The following is a 12,487-nucleotide window of genomic DNA, read 5'->3' as shown; positions in this document are numbered from 1 at the left end:
CAGCCTCTAGAGACAGTGCCTAAAGAACTTTAATGTGCACAAACATTTTTTTCAAGTTGTTTACAAACAATACACCTACCAGGGGTTCGGAAAGATGCTTTGCCATTCTAACAGGCAAAGAGAAAATGTCTGACTGACAAGATGTCTTAGCCCCTTTCAACATCAGAAGGCACTCCGCTGCTACCTAATTAAGACACATTCTCTTCTCATAAAGTATTAACAAAGCACATGCTTCCCTGACTAGCACTATATTTGTCATCCTTGAATAAATTACTTCTGTATTGTATTTCATGCACTCTTCCGGCCCATATCCTGCTAGACACTGAACGCTTACTACTGGGAACAGGGGAGAGGTTTGCCTAGACGGGCTCTATTTCTTTGCTAGATATATCGACAATGAAAAAACTGATCATCAATAAAATGGCCATTAGGCTCATAATAAAGCAACCTCTATGAAAAAATCAGATGGGAAGAGAATGAGCACATGCAGGTGAAATCGGTCTCTCTCAAGACAAATCCATCTGCACCGGCAATAATGTACACACCAGTGTATACAAGTATCGGGGTTACCTTGAATCAGTCTTTAACATGTTACCTACTTTGTTTCCGTGTAGGCCATGATCATTACAACACCTAAATGATCACTCTGACCACCGAATTAGCAAAACCCCCTCTAATCTAAATTCCTGAACTCCCAACTCACAGAGAAGAAAACAATGTCATACTATTGTATTTTCATAGATGCTTTACAGAGGACTGATGCCTAACAGCATCACATAAAATGACGTTCAGTTCCAAGTTATCCTCACAGTGCTCACAAACCAGTAACTGAGCTCTTCCTGGGATGGCGTGGTGTGTTACTTGTATTGTTTCCAAGAGGTTTATTTAAAATGGGTTTCTAAATAACCTCTTGAAATACCACAGCTAACAAAAAGCACAAATAAATCAAACACTTATTCACGACTGAGACGCTATCATGCAACTCGCTGCTTCTGCACGGTGGCTGAGGAGGTGACGGCTGCAGAGATAATCCATAATCTCCGCAGATTACTCCAAAAAAGAAAAATCTCTACTTTGAAAAACTTCAGGGAACATCCAGCCTGGCCCTTCCCCTGCAGGGCCCTCACCGCCCCGAGCCCCAGCCCTGCCGAGCCGCCCCCTCCCGAGCCCTCCCCGCCGGGACCGCCGGGCGCAGGGCAGGGGCGGCGGCGCCGCCTCCCCGCGGAGAGCCGGGCCGGCCACGCGGGTCCGGCCGGGGGGGGGCGGCCACCTCGGTTCCCCGCCGGTTCTCCCGCAGGGAGCCCGGACCCCGCTGAGGGCCCAAGGCCGGCGCGAAGGGCGCCGGGTGACCCCACCTGCCCCCCGTCGCCGCTCTCCCCGGACGGGCCGCGGTGACAGCCGGGCCCGCTTGAGGTAAAGCGGCCTTAACCACCGCCGCCTCCGGGGGAAGTGGAGGTAGGGGCGCCCGGCGGCGGCGCGGCGGGAAGGCCGCGGCCGGGCTGAGGGGAGGGCGGCGGCGGCCGGGCCCGCCCTGCGCGGACACCCCCGCGGCGGGGCACCCCGCGCACCGCCCGCCTCCCCTCCCGCCCGCCCGCCGCCGGGCCCGGCGCGGCGCCGCCCGCACTCACGATGGTGACGCTGGCCTTGCGCAGGTCGCGGTTCTCCTCCTGCAGCGCCTTGCACTTGAGCTTGTAGGTCTCCAGCTCGATCTTCAGCACCTTGTTCTCCTGCTGCAGCGAGGCCAGGCGGTTCGTCAGCTCCTCCAGCCGGAACGGCGAGATCACGATACCGCCCGCCTTGCCTCCCGAGCCGCCGCCGCCGCCGCCCGGCCCCCCCGAGCCGGGCCCCGCCGCCGGGCCGCCCGCCGTCAGCGGCCCTGCCGGGCCGCCGCCCCCGCCGCTGCCGCCGGCGCCGTCCGTGTCGCTCTCGCTGGCGCTGTCCGCCATCGCCGCCGCTCCCGCCGCCGCCGCCAGGCGAGCAGGGGGCGGGGCCGGCCGCGCGCCGGCGCCGCGGCCTCCCCGCGCGCCGAGAGGGGCCGCCCCCGCGCGCCGCCCGCCCACAGCGCCGCCTGGCGGCGCCGCCGCGCCGCAGGGAAGCGCCGGTGAAGCGCTCGGTGCTGCCGCGGCCCCGGCGCCGCCTCTGCGGGAGCAACTTCGCTTAAACGCCGAATTATCCGCGGCAAACGGCTTGCACGCGAACCCTGGGCTTTCGGCCTTGGTCCCGCTCCCCTTCGCGGCGCAGAGATAAAGTGACGTGTTAACTCGGGGCTGCATACTGCTGTAGAACCGCTTCAAATTAAGATATGCCCATCTCTCATTTCACATGATGTATTTTCTGACATGCTACACACGTTAGTTTCCTTTTTTTGTGGTCGTTATTTCTTTGTGGAGCAGCTGAATAAAGGCACAAGACATAGCGAGATATATCAGAGTGTACACACTGTTCGTTATATGACATAACGTGATCCACATCGCTCCTGGATAAATTAGTCACCAAGACTCTATAATTGATTTCTCAATTATTTATGAAGAGGTCTTTTAATAACAGTAGTTTTTTCATTAATGACAAGCAAGGATTTTATTATCTCTAACTACACCACCTTTTTGTTCCATGCCACCATAAATTTCAAATTTTACTCTTTTTGATGGCTATAACGTATGAAGGAATTCCATCTCCGTAAAGTAATGATTCTTCTTGCCTGCCTGGGAATACAAGTGCAGGTCTTTTTAATTCTGGTCTCTTAATCACAAGAAAAGCAGTGAAAGGGCCATTCTCAGTTTTCAGACGCAGATGCTGTTTTCTGCGAAGCCTTGTCCATGTCTCCAACCCAGCACATCACGCTGCCCTTCAAACAGAGCTTCAAATAGGGGCTGGGAAATGGGGCTCCCCATCCAGCACTGGGACAGCCCCACACCTCCACCTCAGCCCCGTGGCGTGCATTCCCTCCAGGCTTTTAAGGCTAGAAAAGGTCCTGCATCACCCACCCGGCCTTGTGGAAACTGAGCTGTGCTCCTGCAGCCCAGTACCTCTGTGCTGAGCTCTGTGATGCCATTAAAATGTAGTAAGTCCATCAGCATCAGCGACCCTCAGCACCACCCCGGGCAGCTGCAGCTCTTCAGATGAATTTCCCATCCCTGGGCGCTGGTAGGGAGGGATTTCTCCCAAAACATAAGAGCACTGGCATCAAGAAATGCTGCTATAAACCAGCTAGATCATAGCATAGCATAGTTTGGGTGGGAAGGGACCTTGAAAGGTCATCTAGTCCAACCCCTCTGCTCATGGTATTTTGGTCTCTTGTCCTAAAATGCCCAGAGTAAGCCCTGGGGACTGCAGGGTAAGCAGGGGCAGACAAGTCCCACCACCTGGGGGAGCCAACAGTTCCTCACCCCACAGCAGTACCTGGGCTGAGCCGCTCCGCCAGCACAGGCTATGGGGTAAAAAGCCTGAGGAATTAAAACAGGATTTGACAAATAATGAGAACTGTTTGGGACAGGTCATTACAATTCCATATAATTGCTTTAAATAGATCAGCTGGTATTTGGAAGCTGGCTGAACACCGCCGGGCTGCGAGGAAGCGTTATTTCATGCACACACGGCGCTGGTGACAGCAGCCAAGCTGGTTTGCTCTGTCGCCTCTGTCTGCACGCACACGTGCTCGTCAAAGCAAACTCATTTCTAAACAAACAGGTTTGTAACTCGGTGTTCTTTCTTCATCCAGCTGCCTGGCTTTGATCAGCCAGTTATTTCCATTGCTTTCAGTGGGACTGCTCACGGTTGAGTGTCTTGTTGAATCAAGGCCGAAATATTTTGAAAACCTGCATCAGCAAAACACACATCTGCTCTGGGCTAATCTTACCCAGCAAGCCCCGCGATGTGCTTAACCTTAAGCCACTCTTCAGCCCTGTCAATGTTAATCTTAAGTGCTTTGCTGATTTGAAGTGCTATAATTTTCCAGAGGCTGTGGCTGCTGCTCCTTCAAACACCAAAACCAGCCTGAAAATGGACCAGGAGGTGCAGACAATATCCTCAATCCAGCAACCAGGTCAGGTGGGCTAAGCCAGGGCCTGTGTCTCCTGGATGTCACCACACAGCTGCTGGTGCTGCCTCCAGCAGAGCGTTGCTGGGGCAGCTGAAGGTGCTGCAGATGGTGGGGACAGCGAGGAGGGACCACGAGGCGAGAGGGAAGCTCACCCTTGGCCACCTCGCTGTCCCCCTCTGCTGGGGTTGCATCAGCTGTCTCACTCCCAGCCAGCACACCGGCTTTCATAACAATAAATTATAACTTGGCATTTCTGCAGCACTCTCCGGTCAAAGCTGTGCTGAAACATTATCTAATTAATTCACACAATGGCCCTGGAAGGCAAGAAAGGGAGGTAGGAGCTGAGCTACTTGCCCAATGACAAACACTGAGTCAGTCGGGGAGTGGGAGGAAAACTGCAGGGCCCTTGATGTTTAAATCTGAGATGGCATCCTTGTCATAACAGCAGTTCAGTCATTTAAAAAATAGTACTTGCACGTTTAATTACAATTGCAGCCAACTATTCCAAATCAATAGATTAAAGAGGGAGAGAAATTTTTATCTTAATTAGCATCCCCCCCCAAAAATCACATGCTTTGCACATTTGTAAGATGTTAACCAAACCAATTAAAAAGAACAACTATGTGGTATAAGCACAGCTAACAAAACCCTCTTTTAAAGGCTAAAGGCATGCAGCAGAGGCTGTGAGGCTGCTCGGGGCACTGCTGCTGGGGCTTGTCCCTCCCCACAGGTGGTGAGGGGCATGGCACAACTGTAAAAGCCACCGCCATCAGCCTGTCACCACCACAGCACCTGCAGAATGAGGTTCCCCCTCCTCCTTGTCCCAGTGTTTTTATAGTACAAAAAATAAATGCAAAACTGCAAGGGGGCGAGGGAAGGTGTTGGTCCATGTGAAGAATCTCAAAATGTCACCACACTATAACAATAGCAGAGCAGATATATCAAGAAGAAGTATTAAAAATGCAGGGATTTATTCACAGAAACTATCATTACAGGAGGTAATGGGCAATTAGAAACAGTTGTTTCATAAACTCACATCAATAGTAGAAATATTTGTATAAAATACATTGCTAGGCATGAGTGAGGAGTTAGAAGAAACTGAATGTAATCTGTAATATAATTCCAGAGGTCCATTAATCAGCCGGAAAACCTTCTATAATAATACAATTTCATGAAAATATTCAGTAGTTATAGACTGAAAAGTAAAAGACCAACTGAAGCTAATTAAGCCCAGGAAAAATTGTGTACAGTACTCAAAGTACCCCCATGAAATAGAGGGGAAAAATATAAAGGAAAGACAAAGTCACATTAAAATGCAATTAAGGAAAAATATTGCTAGGAAAAAAAAACTTAAGCAGCATTAAAATAGATTGTAACCTGTATACAGGTGAATAATCAAAGGGGAAAATGGAGTGTGTATGTGGAGATCACATAATGCTAGGGATTGGAAGGGACCTTGAAAGATCATCTAGTCCAATCCCCCTGCCAGATCTTACCATTGTGGAAGGGTCATTGAAGTAGAGAAAGCTCAATGTGAAAGAGATTTATATGAGCAGAAAAAAACCAATCTGCTAATATTGTGGATTAAGATGTCCATTGATGCAGCATAAAACATGTTTTCTAACAAGCAATGCAGACAAAAATAATGCCATACTGCTTTGCTTTTCTGAACAACAATTATTTAATCGGAAAACCGTATCAGAGAAGAAGTCTCTGTGCAGGACAAAGTATCTGACTATGAAACTTCACCTTTTGCATCCTTGTTCTCCCAGGGAACTTTCTCAGACTTTGTACCAGGTTGGTTCTGTTGATTTGTCCATGCTGTAATGATATCCATCCTCTGGAAGCCTTCCAAGGAAGCTGGTGAACTGGGAATCACTGTGCGTTGCTGTTTTATAGCCCAAATGGCTCTCAATAATTGAGCATTAGCGTGATGGGAAAAGTACCAATAAAACTTTTATTATAAATCTTTGCCTTCCTCCAGGACTTAGGGTCAAATAAATAAAGCCATGCACAATTAGCACACTGTTTTTAGCATCAGCAGTTATGAAATATGTGGCATGTACACATATTTTTATTGAGCAGCTCTTTTTTCTGTCCTTCACTAACCTTTTTCTATCCCAGTGATAGACTATTTATGTCAAGGACTTTGTAGCAGGCTGGCTCTAAATTTCCCTTCTTCCCTCTCCCCTTCCCAGAGTCTACAACTCCTTTGGAAAACTGCTGTGCTTTCAACAAAGCAAGAACATTTTTTCCCTCACTGTCATGATGTTTTCCCACCGTTGCCCACTCTGGAGTCAGAGGGAGCTGAGCTGGGAGCTCTTCCTCCTCCACACCCCATGTGGTGGGACAGGAGGGCTGCCCGGAGCACGGCACAGCTCTACAGCTCACACTGGGAGAGCTGCACCTGCTTTCCTCCCCACCAAGCTGCTCGCAACAGGTTTGCCATCAGCATATGAGTTACATGATAAAACTTGTCACTTCAATGAGGTTCATCAAATTTTATTGACTTCATTCAGCCCAAAGAAGCCCAAGTTACAAACTCCTTCCATAGGAGGCATGGAGCGGTTTTTGGGGGTGCATGGTCCACGTGCCAAGCTGCAGCAGCCCAGGTAAAGCACATGAGTGCTACAAACAAAGCCGATGTTAAGCAACCCCACAGGAAATTAACATTAATTAGCAGAGTGCTGCAATCCTGCAAGCAACTGCCATTTATCCCACTAATGTGGGTTCTACGCTACGGGAGCTCTTAGAATTTCTGACATTAAAACTATTACCGGCAACAAATAAAATGTAATTGATATTCTTTCAGAAATGGGAAAAGTATGGTAGGATGCTCTGTAGCATTATTATTAGGTAGTGCTAAAACAAATATCAAAGGATGAGAAGAGTACTGCATTTAGCAATTGAGTTTATTTTAATAGGTGCAATGAAAGTCCCATGACTTAAAATTTCGCCTCTAAGGCAAATGTTCTCACTGGAGGAAAAATGAAAAGAACAAACAAACAAACAAACAAACACAGGCATTGGAGGTAGAACCTTCACTCCAGGCCTCTGTGCTGTTTGCACTAGCAAGATTTCAGTTTTCCTTCTCAAATAAGAGTTTATGCTGAGCACTGCCCGCAGCTGGTCCTTGTTGCAAAAGCCTCCTCAGGAGGCTCCACGTGAGCCAGCAGCTCCTCATGGCTGCTGTAATGGTCAACACTAGTTCCCTGAGCTTGAAGGTGTCACATAAACCAACACAAGCAGCAGGAGATGCGCTGAGATCCCTCTACACACCTCTGCTGCCTGCCCAGACCACCCCACTTTTCCACCTACATAGAGAGAGCTTCTGCCTGACAGAACCACCATTCCTGGTTCAACCACAACTTCTTCCCCATCAGCATCAAGTGCTGACAAGCAATCAGGCAGAGGAGATGAGTCAATTGAAATGCTGCCTGTGGATGCTGTTACAGAGAGGGGAGGTGCGGCTCTTCTGTAGCGCTGCTCCTGCCTTCCTGCTTGCTGGGTGACCGCAGCCTTTGCTCCCAGCTGCAAAAGAGTCATACAATATTAAATACATACATCGATGCACCATTTACTAAAACCACGCTTTTTCCTTCAGCTGATCTGGGTACTTGCAAGCAGAAGGGAGGCATCTGGATGGTGAGGTCTCCAGGGGTATGATCGCTGCTGTTGGGCTGTGACCTGTAATGAGATGTGTTTGTTCTCTGGTGGCTTAAGTGACATTTGCCCTCCAGACTCTGGCGTAAGGACCTCACCTATCAGCACTGTACCAGCAGTCCCCTGACCTAGGCAAAGCATGCATTGCAACACAGACTGGCTGCTGAAATGATGAAAACCACTTCATTTGCTGCCATTGCTTCAAAAGCTGGTGGCCCTCATAACTCAGAAGCACTGACAAGCCAACCTTTCAGACTCTCCTGAAGCCAAGAGCTTTCCACTACAGTCAGGAGAGCTTTGCTGACCAGTCCCATCTGAGGACATTTAGGTTCCTATGTGGGTCAGCAGATAACAAATAGCAGACTGAGTAGGACCTGTAGCAGTGGTGCTTCCTCAGGTGCCAAACTGGGGTAAAATACATCATCTTCACGTTGCCTTGAAAGCCTGGTAAAACCGAACCCTGAGTAATAAAATTTATATATTGCACTGGAGCAGAAGCCTGCAGTCTAGAGCAGTGAGCGACTGATGCCGTCCACAAAACTTTCATATATAAAGTGGTCCACCACCTATAATATAGGAGATATATACAATATACAGGAGATGTCCATTTTATTTACATCATCTGCAGCGAGCTGGTCTCTCTGATACATGCTGGGAAACAGTCTGCATTCGGTAGAGGTTTTCCTGGTTCTCAATGGAGCAAAAGAAATTAAAGGAGGTGCAGAGTTAAGAGGTGTTGGAGAAGAGGCTGTGCAAACCCCTGTGGCACAGGTCCCTTCCCCACGCCTGAGGAGGTCTCCTGCATCTCAGCGAGGTGGGTTCCCTTGGCTCTGCTGAGGATGTGCTGGCTGCTGTGTTTTCCTCGCGTTCCCCCCACCTGCAGACAACCTGCCAAGTGGTGGCCTGTCACACTGGGAAGATGAGGAGGTGGATCAGACAAAAGAAACTGAGAGGAAAAGCAGCAACAAGCCAGGGGTGGTTAATGGCTGGCCTGGTGAAGCCTCATGTCTGTGGGGTGCAAGAACACTGCCAAATACACGTTATCCAAGAGTTTTAACACAATTTATTTTATGCTTAAATAATCAACTAGATCATCCAGTGTTTGTTGTTCTCATACATATGTAATTAGAGCTATTATCAATGAATGCTGTTCCATATGAATATAATCAACAAATTAAAGTATTTCACCAAAACCCAAATAAAAATGCCCTTTAAAACACAGCAGCCTTAACAACCTAATATTACACTGCTAGGATGATTACAGATGATTGGCTTACTGAAAGATTCTACATCTTATAGCCAGTACACAATACAGTAATAATTTTACAGCGTGCTGCCAGTCTATTAGCTAATAATTTCTCTTCAGTTCATTTAAAAATATCCCAAACTTGTGCTCCTTAGAGCACCAACCCACTTCTAAAGCTGCAAGCATTACCCCCGTTATAAAGCGAGAACAGATAGCACCCCCCTCCCCATAATGCAACTACTGTATATGTTATGGGTTTTAGGTCATTTCATTGAAAAATTGGCAACAGCAACAAATATTAGATGAAGGGCTTTGTGTTTACAGATAAAACCTTATTTTTCATGTTGCGGTATAGTGTTTGCAAAACTGGAAAAGATTTAATCAAAATAAGGTGAAACACATGCATCAAAATATTAGTACTCTGAAGAAAAATTTTCACAGAACTACAGAATTCCTCATTTTGGGAATCATTTAAATTTGCAGCAGATTTTAAAGATTTTTTTAAAATCAAGCTAGCGTTTTTGCATATACAAACATTATAATTGCTAATATACAAGAATCTGTGAAGATAACACCCAGAATATCCCTGTAGGTGCAGCCATTTGAGACACCTAGCCTGCTCAATGCATTTGCAATATTCTGTTTGTGATCGAAAAGGCAGTGCCTTATCAACATTTATTCTATTTTGTTAGAATTTATACAGTGTTATTTATTTACAGCAAAACTATTGATGTTTAAAAAAGAAACAAATAGTGTTTTATACCCTGACAGTTTGGGTCCAAGAAAAATAAGGCGAGCTGTTGTGGATTTTAGTAATTTTAGTGTCTTTCCATGGTTTAACCATTTTGTCTTCGTATGTCCCCTCTGGCCACAGGAATTTATTTCTTTTGAGATGACATCAAACTGCTTAAAAGAAGCTTTTAACAGCATGGCATCTTGTATATACACTGCACTGGTAACTGCGCACCCTCCAGTCCTGTGAATGAACGTGAATTTCCATGCTCTGTAAATTGGCTCATGCTAAATTAAATTTTTTTTTGTTTGGTTTTGGTTTTGCATAAAAACCATGCGGTTAATGTGTGGAAGCAGCAAACACACGCACACATTTATAGGTGAATGTTTAATTCCTGTTGATTTTTCTTCCGTGAGTGTCCCTCTAGAATACTGGCAGTAAAAGCACACAGTCCTATGGAAAGAAAAGACAGCACAAATCATTTCAGAAGATCTCATTAGAATCCATTTTGTGCCTTTCCCTGACTAAACAGAAAAGTTGCATTGGCATTATGCAGTTCAGCACTAGGATAAATCACAGTCTTTCTAGGTAGGTAATGACATGAGTTGAGCTCCCAGCATGAAGGTAAAAGGCAGCTGCAGATGTCCATGTTGCTTGTGAACTGATTTACAAATACATCTGCAACACACTGCATTTCATCACCCCAGAGAAAGTACCAGCTCGTCAGATCCGATGATGACCAGGAACACGTATTTCCTGCAGCGGAAGAAACAGCATCATCTCCAGAATGAGAGAGCTGCTGTTTTCACAGCACATTTTCATTTATTACTTGCAAGGACCCCCACTGTGGTGGAAAACCTGCTCTCCTTGCACATCCATCTCTGCCAGTTGCTCGGGAACGCAACCGGGAGAGCCAGGAATGTGGAATCCAGCATTCAGGAGACTTGGTGAAGGACAACGCGAGGAAGAGGAGCAGCCCCATCCATCTCCCACTTGGCCCGTGAGTGGCACTGAGGAGACAGGGGGTCCAGCTCCTGCTCTCTCACCCATCCAAGAACAGCCATGCACAGACAGACAGCAAGTTTGTTCCATCTGTTGTACACCAGTGAAGTCTTGCAGCAAGGAGGCAGAAAGCAGCAACACAAAGCCCAGCACCTGGGCGCAGCGAAGCCTGTTTGGGAGCGGGCCCTGGGGCGTTCAGGCTGGCTGGGATGTGCCTCTTTAGTGATCAGGTCACAGGTCCATGTGCATTCCTCAGGAATGCTCACACTCTCCTTTTGTGCTAAAACAATTTGTCCTTGCCCACATCTGTGCTTGTCATAAATCTATCCTGCTGTTAAAAGCCAGCTGTTCACATTGCAGCAGTCACACTGGCTCGCAAGGTGCTGTCCTGCAGAACTGCATGCAAAAGTTCTTGGCCTTTTCCTTAAAATCTATATTTTGCAACAGGTTTATTTGCAATGATGATGAAAACATTTTTACAGCAAAATCTAGCTAACATTGGGATTTTTTTCAAACATTCAAAAGGAAAAGCATCATCTCTGCCTCCCAAGCAGGATATTTTTTTGTCCTTTGTGATCGAGAAACAAACTGGTTTTCTATCAGAATCCTCTATCTGTGCAAATGCATCCACTCTGCATTCAAATAAAATGTTGTCAGTAGACTCTTAACTGGGGTCACTATTACTAAACGCATATTTGGTCGTGCTTATCACATCAAAGTTTGGACCACAGAAATTCATGTTATGGGACAAAGTTTCCCCCTGAGCAAAGGTTTATTATCTAAGGAAGACTCTCTGAGCTCCTCAGGGGAACCGAAGAGTTGCCTACTGGAAATCACAGGAGAGGTGGATCAGCACTCATGGGAGCAAATGTGGTTCTGAGGAACTCAGACTGGCTTTCTGAGGGTCAGAATACATTTCATACATTAGGCAAGGACTGCCTTATTAATGGCATTTTATTTTAAAATGTAATCCTTCTCCCTTGTCCCCAGTGTGTGTTTCATCACACTTGTATGCTGGCAGGCTCTTTATCTGCACTGCTTATGGGGTTCAATGTCTCATCTTGCGTTCAGTGCCTTCAAATCAATGAATTTCCATTGGATTCCTCCGCAGATTGACAGCAGAGAAGCACAGGAGCCAACTTGGGACACAATTTCATACAAGCAGCACCATCCCTCTGGCTTGCTTTCCTCTTGTACCTTTGAGCTCCACGAAGCAGAAAGGTGTGTTGAAAGAATCGCCTTCCTTTTGAAAACATCAAGCACCAAGCCACGTGAAGTGGTACTACTCTATTGGCACAGGTGGGAGGGCTCTCAATAACAGCAGGAACTTATCAGTCGTGCTAGATGGACACAGTTAGTGCTTACCAGATGCTGAAAGTACACCAGTCATCTCGCAGAGCTGGCTCCTTAGGGCTCAATCCCCACAAGCCCTCAGCTAGATGTCAGACACGGGTCTTAATGTCACTGCTCACAGGCATGGAAAGCTTGTGCAGGCAGATGGCTTTAGGGGCTACCTCACACTGCAGCAGTCAGAAGGGACTAGTGACTCAGGAGAGACTCGGCTTCTGGCCTTTACCTCCACATCACTCTCTGGTATGTTTTTCAGCTCCTGTTTATCCTGTTCTTAAATCCTACAGTCAATCCTATACCAAACGTATGGAAAAAGGATAACACACAGACTTGCACTTTATGAACTCTTCCTCTGCCCAATTCCTAAAACCCACCAAAGCTAAGAAAATTCTGAGTAGAAAAAGGACTTGAATGTGGTAAACAGATGCAACTTGAAGCCATGAGCGGCACTGGT

At 47.2% G+C, this 12,487-nt stretch overlaps 1 protein-coding gene across 2 annotated transcripts in view; it reads right to left on the bottom strand.

Annotated features, from left to right (window-relative positions):
• The window catches only part of CCDC6 (coiled-coil domain containing 6), a gene marked incomplete at its 5' end in the record, with an annotated part of 48,832 nt that extends 46,886 nt beyond the window's left edge, over nt 1–1,946 (bottom strand). For both annotated transcript variants that reach the window (XR_013922384.1, XM_080348293.1), the window contains one exon: nt 1,629–1,946. Coding sequence is in view for 1 of the 2 variants with exons in the window: in XM_080348293.1 (XP_080204419.1) it covers nt 1,629–1,946 (318 nt within the window). The remainder of the gene's footprint in view (nt 1–1,628) is intronic.
• Nucleotides 1,947–12,487: the final 10,541 nt, after the last annotated feature.

The sequence above is a fragment of the Nesoenas mayeri genome, assembly GCF_963082525.1.
Source record: "Nesoenas mayeri genome assembly, chromosome: 7".
Classification (NCBI taxonomy): domain Eukaryota; kingdom Metazoa; phylum Chordata; class Aves; order Columbiformes; family Columbidae; genus Nesoenas; species Nesoenas mayeri.
Note: the sequence above shows the minus strand (reverse complement) of the source record. Positions and strands in the feature narration are given on the sequence as shown.